General features: G+C 38.7%; 1 protein-coding gene across 1 annotated transcript in view; it reads left to right on the top strand.

The window, feature by feature from the left end:
• Positions 1 to 5,878: 5,878 nt before the first annotated feature.
• The window catches only part of SLC39A12 (solute carrier family 39 member 12), a 102,341-nt gene continuing 96,028 nt past the window's right edge, over positions 5,879 to 12,191 (top strand). The window contains exon 1 of the mRNA XM_075316813.1: positions 5,879 to 6,256. Within this exon, the coding sequence (XP_075172928.1) occupies positions 5,996 to 6,256 (261 nt within the window). The 5' untranslated portion in view covers positions 5,879 to 5,995. The remainder of the gene's footprint in view (positions 6,257 to 12,191) is intronic.

Below are 12,191 nucleotides of genomic sequence, written 5' to 3'. Positions count from 1 at the left end.
TCTATGTAAATTTTGGTAACACTGTAATTGTACTGACCTGGAAAATCATGATGTAGATTAATTTTTATTACATAATGAACACGATAAAAAAAAATCCAAAAGACTTAGGTAAAATTGCATTTTTTTACCACACTTGAATTTTGTTTACATTTTCCATTAGATTATGGAGTCATTCAAAACTAGAATAGAAAAATTTAGCAGGATCACCACTCAGTGATCTGGATCCACGGGTGCTGAGATGAAGTTGCTGGCGTCCGCAATTCAATTAAAAAAAAAAAAAGAATGAAGGAATCCCGCACACCATTCCTCAAAGTTTTTCAAGACTTTATTAACACATTAAAATGCCTATGAGTAAGGAAATATGTCCGAAACGCATAAGGCGGGGCTGGGTGCCCAAAATACGCAATTTTAAAGAAGGATGTTAATATGTTAAAAAAATGTTGACGAATTTTATAAGGATTCCTTCATTCTTTTTTTTGCATTCAAAACTACAACTTGCCCTGTAGAAAACAAGTCCTCATATGGCTATGTCGTCAGAAAAATAAAGAAGTTATGGCTCTTGGAAAAATGGGAGGAAAAAAAAGGCGCCAAATTAGCTTGATCATTAAAGAGTTTAAAATCATTAAAGTATAGTTACATAGTTACATAGTTACTAAGGTTGAAAAAAGACCTAGGTCCATCTAGTTCAACCTTCCTCCACCAGTTCTACATTTGGTCACCAAGTCATTTATAACCAACAATGTTGTGTGTAGTGAGGAAATCATCCAGCCCTTTTTTGAAAGCAGTTATAGTATCAGCCATTACTACCTCTTGTGGTCGGCATTCCACAGTCTGACCGCTCTAACTGTAAAGAACCCTTTCCTATTTAGCTGCCGGAATCTCTTTTCTTCCACTCGCAGTGAGTGCCCCCTGGTCCTTAGTATTGTTTTCGGAAGAAATAAGTCATGTGCCAGTCCTTTATATTGACCACACATATATTTATACATATAAATGAGATCTCCTCTGAGACGTCTTTTTTCTAAGCTAAACATATCTAACTTTTTCAACCTGTCATCATATGGGAGGCCTCCATTCCTTGTAGTAGTCTAGTTGCCTGCCTTTGAACTGACTCTAACTTCTGAATGTCCTTTTTAAAATGTGGAGTCCAAAACTGGACCCCATATTCCAGATGTGGCCTTACAAGTGATTTATAGAGAGGTAACAATACGTTGGGATCCCGGGATCTAATCTCTTTTTTTATACACCCTAGAATCTTGTTTGCTTTAGCAGCTACTGCCTGACATTGAGTGCTGCTGCTCAGCTTATTTGTAATGAGAATACCCAAGTCCTTCTTCTGTTCTGTAGTCCCGAGTTTACTTCCATTTAATGTATACACAGTTATAGGATTACTCCGTCCTAGGTGCATTACTTTACATTTATCAACATTAAATCTCATTTGCCAAGTATCTGCCCATTCTGACATCTTATCTAGATCTTTTTGTAATATTATACTATCAAGGTCAGTTTTTAATATCCTACATAGTTTGGTGTCATCAGCAAAGACTGACACTTTACTATCAATCCCATCCACAAGGTCATTAATAAAGAGATTAAAAAGAATTGGTCCTAGCACAGATCCCTGTGGCACCCCACTGCTGACTATGGCCCATTTAGAGAATGTTCCATTTATGACTACTCTTTGTTTCCTATCTTTTAGCCAATTCCTTACCCAGTTGTATATAGTTTCCCCCAGTCCTTGCTTCTGGAGCTTTAGTATAAGGCTATTATGTGGTACAGTATCAAATGCCTTTGCAAAGTCCAAATAAATCACATCAGCTGCATTACCAATATCCAGGATTGCACTTACCCCCTCATAGAACCCCAACAGGTTGGTTAGACACGACTTATCTTTCATGAATCCATGCTGTCTGTCAGTTATTATATTATTTTCTGCAACATATTTTTGCATGTCATCCCTTAAAATGCCCCTCAAAAACTTTGCATACTACTGATGTCAGGCTTACTGGACGGTAGTTGCCTGGATCTACCCTCTTACCTTTCTTAAATATCGGAACCACATCAGCAATCCTCCAATCCTGAGGCACCAACCCTGTTACAAGTGAGTCTAAAAAGATGAGATACAGCGGTCTGTCAATTACGGAGCTCAATTCCCTCAATATTCGTGGATGAATGCCATCTGGCCCTGGGGATTTGTCAATGTTTAATTTACTCAGACGTAGGCGTACTTCTTCTTGTGTTAAATTAATTATATCGGGTGGTGAACTTTGATTTTTCACTTGTTGAATGATCCCTGGTACAGTCAGTTCCTTGGTGAACACAGATGAGAAGTGCCTATTTAATATCTCTGTCTTTTGTTTGTCCTCTATAACTAACTTGTTATTATATTTTAAGGGTCCGATACTATCCTTTGTTTTCCTTTTGGCATTAATGTATTTATAAAAGATTTTGGGATTTATTTTAATGTCATTGGCGATTTTTGTTTCAGTAGCTAGTTTTGCTTGTTTGATTTCTTTTTTGCATTGCCTATTGATATCTTTATACTTCTGAAATGCTATTTCTGTATTCTCAGCCTTCAAGATTTTAAACGCCCTTTGTTTTTGTTTTATTATACTTTGTACAGTCTTATTTATCCATAGTGGTTTCTTTTTATTCCGGGACGTTTTATTACCAGAGGGTATAAGTTTTTTACAGGACTCTAGCAATATATCCTTAAACTTTCCCCATTTATGTTCAGTATCCCCAGTTACCATGACTTTGTCCCAATCTACACATTTAAGCTCTTCCCTTAATTTGTTGAAATCAGCTTTCCTAAAATTCCAGGTTTTAGCATTCCCCCTTTGAAATGTTTTATTGAATATTATGTTGAAGCTTACCATATTATGATCGCTGGTGCCCAAGTGCTCCCGGACCTGTAGATCTGAAATTGTATCCGGTCTATTTGACAGGACCAAATCTAGCAAATCATCTCCCCTCGTCGGTTCATCTACCATCTGAGAGAGGAAATGGTCTTGAATGGTAGATAAGAATTTACAGCTTTTAGCAGAACCAGAAGATTCTATGTCCCACTGTATGTCTGGATAGTTGAAATCCCCCATAATAAGAACCCGATTATTATTATTAGCTGCCTTTTCAATTTGTTCCAGCATTTCACCCTCTATTTGTTCAAGTATGTTAGGAGGCTTATAGCAAACTCCAATTAGCATTTTTCCATTATTCTCCTCCCCATGTACATTTACCCATACTGACTCTACATTGTTGCTGTTCCCCCCAATGTCATCATTCAACACAGGTTTTAGGTTAGATTTGATAAATATACACACCCCACCACCTTTTTTGTCTTTCCTGTCCCTCCTAAATGTACTATAACCCTGTATGTTTGTCACCCAGTCATGACTTTCATCCAGCCAGGTTTCCGTAATGCCCACCACATCATAATCCATGGTTGACATAAGAGTCTCCAATTCATTCATTTTGTTTGCAAGACTTCTTGCATTTGCCAGTAGACATTTAATCATATTAACACCTTTATTATTCTTAGCCTCCCTACGTTCCTTGCATGACCCATCCCCCCCTAATCCTTCATTGACCCCTACCATCTCACTGTCTCTATCTGCTCTATCTATCCCCTTTTTTGCTCCACTACCCTCCCTCCCCCCAGATCCTAGTTTAAAAGCTCCTCCATCCGTCTGACCATTTTCTCCCCCAGCACAGCTGCACCTTCCCCATTGAGGTGCAGCCCGTCCCTACCGTAGAGCCTGTAGCCGACTGAGAAGTCAGCCCAGTTCTCCATGAACCCGAACCCTTCCTTCCTGCACCAATTTCTAAGCCACATGTTTATTTGCCTAAGCTCCCGCTGTCTTTCTAGTGACGCTCGTGGCACCGGTAGTATTTCTGAAAACACCACCTTGGAGGTCCTGGACTTCAGCTTCTCTCCTAGTTCCCTGTAATCATTTTTAAGGACCTTCCACCTGCCTCTAACTTTGTCATTAGTACCAATGTGCACCATGACCGCTGGGTTTTCCCCAGCCCCACCCAGCAATCTGTCTATCCGATCCACAATATGCCGAACCCGAGTACCCGGCAGACAACACACTGTTCGGCATTCACGGTCTCGGCGACAGATGACCCTGTCTGTCCACCTAATTATAGAGTCCCCTACCACTAACATCTGTCTGGGCTTTGCTGCACTCCTATTGCCCTCCTTCCTACAGCAGTTGTTTTCCTGGTTGCTAGGAGCAACGTCCTGCTGTAGTGACCCTAGTCCTGGCCCTTCATTCCTAATATCAGCCAAACAGGCATATTTACTAGGTTGTGCCAGGTCAGGACTAGGCTCCCTGACACTTTTCCCCCTACCTCTTCTTCTAACTGTTACCCAACTACCTACCTCTGGGTCCTGATCTTCTCCACCTCCACCCTCCTCCATATCACTGGCCCCAGCCAGAGAAAGCTCAGTGAGCTCTAAACTCCTCTCCAGGTTTGCAATGCCCCTGAGTGTTGCAAGCTGCGTATTTAGATCAGTTACCTTGGCTTCCAAACACGCAACATGCTTGCATCGAGTGCAGACATATTCACCCTCAAACGGCTGCTCAAGGCATGCATACATCTGACAAGATACACACCTGGTAGCATTGTCCATGGAGCACCTATCAAATGGGGATAAACAGTAAAGTAGAAAAACAAAGAGAAAAAAAAACAAAACAAAACCCAATGGGAAACGTATAAGGATAAATTCAAACTATGTTCTTGTGTTAAACTATGTAATTGTGTTGAAACTATGCCACACTTATCTTTAAACCCTGCACACTTTGCTGCAGAACCTCGCACGCTCAGCACCTCGCTTGATCTGGCTGGTTTATATAGTTCTACAGGACTTGCAGAAGCTGCCAGAAGCTTCTAGAAACAGGTGTGACTAATGCTACTGATTAAATCCCAAGACAAACTTTTTTTTTTTTTTTTGCTTTTTTAACAGTATCACAGACAAACAGACAAACAATTCCCTAATAAAATTAAACAATTACAGTTATCACCACTATGTAATTGTGTTGAAACTATGCCACACTTATCTTTAAACCCTGCACACTTTGCTGCAGAACCTCGCACGCTCAGCACCTCGCTTGATCTGGCTGGTTTATATAGTTCTACAGGACTTGCAGAAGCTGCCAGAAGCTTCTAGAAACAGGTGTGACTAATGCTACTGATTAAATCCCAAGACAAACTTTTTTTTTTTTTTTTTTGCTTTTTTAACAGTATCACAGACAAACAGACAAACAATTCCCTAATAAAATTAAACAATTACAGATATCACCACTATGTAATTGTGTTGAAACTATGCCACACTTATCTTTAAACCCTGCACACTTTGCTGCAGAACCTCGCACGCTCAGCACCTCGCTTGATCTGGCTGGTTTATATAGTTCTACAGGACTTGCAGAAGCTGCCAGAAGCTTCTAGAAACAGGTGTGACTAATGCTACTGATTAAATCCCAAGACAAACTTTTTTTTTTTTTTTGCTTTTTTAACAGTATCACAGACAAACAGACAAACAATTCCCTAATAAAATTAAACAATTACAGTTATCACCACTATGTAATTGTGTTGAAACTATGCCACACTTATCTTTAAACCTTGCACACTTTGCTGCAGAACCTCGCACGCTAGTAGACTATTTTTTCTTTAAAACTTGAATATAGTTTAGATTCCTTCAACCAGTTTGTTCCCAATTTTTAATTCACAAAAAGCTGCAGCATTTCATATGCTTGATGGTTGTGAATTTGGCTGTTTCATGCAGTAAACTGTGCACAGACCCCCTGTTGTCTTGAAGCAGCTTGTCACTGCAAATCAGCTTAGTGAACCAATTAATAAATTCCTTCAAAACACATTGCAGTCATTCTACTTAGCGGGCTTCTTTGTATTAACCTTTAAAGTCTTCACACTGCACTGGTAGCACTGGGATTCTATATGCTCTGGATATATAGTTCCCAAAGCAGGTATCATCATGTGGACGAAGCATTCTTTTTGGATATTCGCATTTTTCTTTTCATTTTGTATACTCTACATGGAAGCACATGCTGAATCCCGCCATGAGGAAACCAACCAGACCTACAGCTACAGAGGACTTCTGCAAACTCTTCATACTTTCTTGCCTGGAAATGAAACAGATCTCCGCAAGAACAGCTCAAAAGAGATTTTAACATTATTGCTGGAAAAGGTCGAATGTCCTAGCAATTTAAATGGCAGACAGCAAACTTGTAATCGGGTCAGTAAGTGATTATGAAAACCTGAGCGCCAAATGATTTTTTCCAACTTGTGTTATTATTTAATCTATAGTTTTTATCTTTACATTTTGAAATTGAAAATTAGAATTTGTAAAAAAAAAACATGTTTTAATTAAACTTGAAATTAGTTATTCAAATGTATATATTTTTTTCAATTACATTTCGTTTATTTTTCCTTTTTCCTGCAAATTGTTGTTTTTTTTTTTAAAAAAAAGTGTATTTTGTAATTCTTAATAAAGTATGTATCTTTATATATTATTTACATTTATAGAGAGAAACAGAAAACATTCAGCTATATTAAAATGCATTGTAATTGTAGCCTCAAAGCAGTATAAATATAGTAAAAGAGATTTTATTTAGTAGTGAGTTTAGCTAGAGGTAAGTATGTTGGCACACAGGATTAGTATTCCAGGAGCATTCTTTATGCCACACCATAGTCATTGTATCAGTGTACGTGTTCAGAATATTTTAACTTAAGTTCAAGAGTGCTGAACATCCAAAGAAGTTGAGTTTAGAAACAAAACTTAAGCCTTTGCAATACAATGGAGATTATTTTGTAAAGAAAAAATATATTTTTTCACCAACATATTTTAAAATTTAGGATGTTGGACATAGAAAAAAATTGAAATTAATCTGGAATGTATTTTATACAAATTTGTCAGGATTATTATATTGTTTAAGTAAATTTAAATTATGCAGTAACGTTATTAAATTATTCAATAAAGTATAATAATTATTAATTCATATGGACTAATATTTAATATAATTATAAGTAGCAATTTAGACAGTAATGATCCACCATTTTCCATCTTGAACCTCCTTCACTATTTACTTGGTATACTTCAAATTACAACAGTAAATTTTATACATTACTTTACTAACTTTCGGATAAAATGTATTCCTAGCCTAATGTAGTGGAGTAATACTCCTTATATCTGTTGTTATATCATGACCTGTACTTCATAAATGTATTCAGTTTTAGACCATATTGTGAACCATATATCACAAAAGGGAGTACACCCCTTACATTTTTGTAAATATTTTATTATATCTTTTCATTAGACAACACTGAAGATATGACACTTTGAAAGTAGTCAGTGTACAGCTTGTAAATTATTCAGAATTCAGTGTGACCACTAAATATCTCACCATACAGCCAATAATGTCGAAACTGCTTGCAAAAAGTGAGTGCACCACTAAGTAAAAATGGCCAGAGTGTCAATATCTTGCATGACCAACATTATTTTCAAGCACTGCCTTAACTCTCTTGGGCATGACGTTCACTAGAGCTTCACAGGAGTCACTGGAATCATCTTCCAATTTTTCATGACAACATCACAAAGCTGGTGGATGTTAGAGAACTTGCACTCCACCATCTTCTGTTTGAGGAGGCCCCACAAATGCTTAGTAGGTGTTTAGGTCTGGAGACATGCTTGGCTAGTCCAGCACCTTTACCCTTAGTTTCTTTAGCAAGGCAGCGATCATCTTGGAGGAGTGTTTTGGGCTGTTATGTTGGAATAATGCCCTGCAGCCCAGTTTCCAAAAGGAGGGAGTCATGCTCTGCTTCAGTATGTCACAGTACATGTTGGCATTCATAGTTCCCTCAATGAACTGTTGCTCCCCACAGCATTCATGCAGCCCAAGACCATGACACTCCCACCGCCATGCTTGACTGTAAGCAAGACAGAGTCGTCTTTGTGCTCCTAACCTGGTTGCTGCCACATATGTTTGACACCACTTGAACCAAATAAGTTTATCTTGGTCTCACTAGACCACAGGACATGGTTCCAGAAATCCATTTCCTTAGTTTGCTTGCCTTAAGCAAACTGTTTTCTGGCTTTCTTGTGCATCCTTTTTAGAAGAGACTTCCTTCTAGAATGATAGTCAAGCAGACCAATGTGAAGCAGTGTGCAGCATATGGTCTGAGCACTGACAGGCTGACCTCCCAACCTTTATCGTCTGGTTCAAAGCTGGCAGCACTCATGCCTCTGTCTAAAACGACAACTTCTGGCTATGAAGCTGAGCACGTGCACCCAACTTCTTTGGCTGATAATGGCGAGGCCTGTTCTAAGTGGAGCCTGTCTTGTTAAACTTCTGTATGGTCTTGGTCACCATGCTGCACTTCAGTTTCTGGGTGTTGGCAGTTTTGGCCACTGAACAAGGGCAATCGGGGTAATTCCTTTGGGGTTGATGTCACCTGTGAATTGACAGCTGGCCTCAAGCCCACTGGTTAGTAATTGATAGGCTTCTATCAGATACCCCTATTACATACCCAGTAAAGTAGGGGAGACCTCACGCCGTTTAAATTATTTATTTATAAATAAATAATTTGATAAAAACAGCATAGTATCCATTCTATTATTGACAACCAGCCAAGGTAAAGCAGACGGCTGAGGGCTGTAGCCAGCAGCTATCTGCTTTACCTACACTGGTTATGAAAACTATGGAGGGACCTCACGTCATTTTTTTTATTCATTCCCTATCCACATTTGTTTGCTCTTAGTCCCATTTTGGTTCCTTTTACGGCCTGCTAGCCCTTACAATTACTATTTTACAGCATCAAAATTTGGGGCCCCCATTGACTTACATGGGGTTCAGAGTCTGGGGTCAAGTTCAGGTCAAGTCTGTGTACAGAACTGAACTTTTAACTAAAGTCCGCCGAACCCGAGCATCCAGGGGTAGAGAGGAGCAAACCTGAACTGTAAAGTTGAGAGGTTCGTACAGAACAAGGACTTTTTAAAAAAAAATAGTGTCTCAGTTTGGAGTTCAGCTGCTGTACATATGCTAACCACACAATTGTGTTGAGGTGCTTGGGCACGCTCGGTGCTCATCCCAGTGTGAGCAGCTTGCAATCTTTGAATGGCTCTCACTAGGGGTAAAAACAACATTTTCTGATGTAGTGTCACCCCAAAAAATAAAAATTACGCCCTCCCTCTCCAGGAAATGGTCTGTTTATAGCTGGCTTTATATGGACGGAGACACAAACTGCCCAATCATTGATTTCCAATGGGTTATGAGCTCTGGAATCAAGTTTAGGTCAAGTCCGTGTCCCAAGCTACTTCATCGAAAGTCCCACTAAACCCGGTGAACCTTAACATTCACTTGCTCAACTCTGCTTGGAACTTCTATGTGTTCTTTGAGGCTCAGTATACAAGTGGGCATGACTAAATAATAAGGCTTGATTTAAAAAATGTGTAGAAACTGAGCCAATATTTTGAATGCAAATTAAACTAAATCAACTAAATACAAAGATTGACAAAAGTGTCTAAAAATGCACTAGAGATCATCCTTGCATTCCCTACTCTCTGGCCATGATGTTGACTCATTTTGCAGCTGATGAAAATCCGTGATTCTAAGTCCTGAAAAACAGATAATCTCCTACAATAGTTTCACCAGTGGATTATTTTACATTCAAATTGTTTTAAAGGAAACCTGTCATTAAATTCATGCTGCCTGAACCATGGATGGCATGAACCTGAGCCTTGTTGTAAGATTACATTCAAGAATGGCTGTCCCTAAAATTGCCTTAGAGGTTAAAGGCCCATTAAAAACCTTTAGAACCTATCCACTGCTAGAATTTATATCAATCACTAGAACAGGGGACCGATATCCTCATTTTGGAGGAGTGTGAAAGTAGCTCTCATCCTGCATGTGCTTGCCTCTTCGATTCAAAATCAATGGACTGACAGATATATGGGCACAATATCAAAGGGATTGTCCACTACTAGGACAACTTCTGATTCCACATGCTTTGACCAGGTAAAATAATAAAGCCTATACTCACCTCTTGTATCGGTGCTGTTCCAGCAGTGCCACTGCTCGAGGTGTTGGTCCTCATGTGTGGTTGGGACACCACGTGAGCCCTGTGTGCCATCAGCTCCGGCTTCTGTCTCCCCGCCTTTGGATAAAATAAGTTAATTGACAGGAAGTGAGTGCTGTGTCTGCACTTACTTTCTGTTGATTGCTCGTTTGCTCCAAAAGCGAGGAGAAGGAAGCTCACGCTAATTGGACACGGGGCTCTCGTAACGTCCCAACTCCACGTGAGCTCCAGCACCATGAGCAACGGCGCTGCTAGGATGTGGGTGGTACAGGATGTGAGTATAGGCTTTAATATTTTCACTGGGGCTGGAGGAATCATGGACTGAGAAGATGTTGTCATAGTAGTGGACAACCCCTTTAAAGTATCTAGGTTAATCTCATCGACAATGAATGGTTCAGTAGTGGGCATGCATTACCAACACTCCATTTAAGCTACTTCAGAATCAGAACTTTCATTTTAGTGATTGGTGGGGATCCTAGGTTTGTGAACCCTAGCGGTCATGTAAATATCTGAAATACACAATTCAGACAATGCCCCTTATCAGAATATTCCTTATAATGAGGCAGAGGGAGTCATTATGGACTCTTTCTGGCCTATGATCCGGTGGTGTCTGTCTTTTTAAGTGTGCATAAAAATGTGGTCAACCAGTTTTGCGCACTTCTGAAAAGAAGGACATCCCTGAACAAAGGCCATTATTTCTTCAGTTTCACAGCTCAACGTTATAAAATTCTGGGAAGCACCTGTGGGTTCAAGCTGTTCACCACATCAATAATTAAATTCCTAGAGGGGCATAGCTTTCAAAATTGGGGAATTCTGCTGTTTTGGCATTTCAGAGACTTTTCAAATCTGAGATGATGTTCACAATCTATATCCAGCCAAAATGGAGCTCCTTCAATTCTGAGCCCTGACGGTCCCCCAATCAGTAGTTGTCCACCACATATGTGACATTTTTGTAATCAGGAGAAATTGCACATCATATCGTATATTCAATTTTTTCCTGTTACTCTTATGAAAATGAAAAATTTGGGGTTAAGGCAACATTTTTGGGGAAAAATGTGATTTCTTATGTTCATAGTTAAATTTCATAATATTTTGTGATACACCTGTGGGTTAAAGGTGGTCACCCCACCTGTAAATACATTCCTTGAGAAGTGTAGTTTCCAAATGGGGTCCCTTTTCGGGGGTTTCCACTGTTTAGGAACATCAGGGACTCTGCAAACATAACATTGTGTCAGCTATCTATTTTACCCAATATTGCATTCCAAAAATCAAATGGTGTTCCTTCCTTTTCACCCTACCATGCGCTCAAATAGTAGTTTTCCACCACCTATGGGTTATTTGTGTACTCAGAAGAAATTTCAAAACAAATGGAATAGTACATTTTCTCTTGTTACTCTTCTTAAAATGCAAAATGTAAAGCTAAACCAATATTTTGTGAAAGAGTACAATTTGCATTTTTTTTTTTCCTTCCACATCACTTTAATTCCTGTGAAGCACCTAAACGGTTAACAAACTTTATACATATGTTTTTAAGTACTTTGAGGGGTGCAGTTTTTAAAATTATGTCATTTGGGGATTTTTTTTGTCGCGTAGGCCTCTAAAAGTCACTTCAAATCTCCCTAAAAAAATTGTTTTTGTGCGTTTTGAGAAATTGCTGATAAAATTTTAACCCTTCTAACTCCCTAACAAAAAAAATGATGTTTCAAAAATGGCACTGATACAAAGTAGACATATGGGAAATGTATTTATTAACTATTTTGTGTGGTATAATTATTTGGTTTATTAAGGTCATAAAAATTAAAAGTTTCAAAAATGTTCATTTTTTTTGTTAAATTTTTTGTATTTTCAAAAATAAATGCAAACCATATCAACCAAAATTTACCACTAACATGAAGTACAACAGGTCACGAAAAAATGAAATCTCAGAATCAGTGGAATATATTGAAGCATATCAGAGATATTACCTCTAAAACTGACACTGGCTAGTATTGAAAAAATTCATTGGCCTGGTCAGTAGGGTGAAAACAGACTTTGGGGGGAAGTAGTTAAAGGGGTGGTTTAACTTCAAAATTTATTACTACATGCAAAAAGACAAA

This window comes from Anomaloglossus baeobatrachus, chromosome 6 (assembly GCF_048569485.1).
Source record: "Anomaloglossus baeobatrachus isolate aAnoBae1 chromosome 6, aAnoBae1.hap1, whole genome shotgun sequence".
In the NCBI taxonomy this organism is placed as follows: Eukaryota; Metazoa; Chordata; class Amphibia; order Anura; family Aromobatidae; genus Anomaloglossus; species Anomaloglossus baeobatrachus.
Note: the sequence above shows the minus strand (reverse complement) of the source record. Positions and strands in the feature narration are given on the sequence as shown.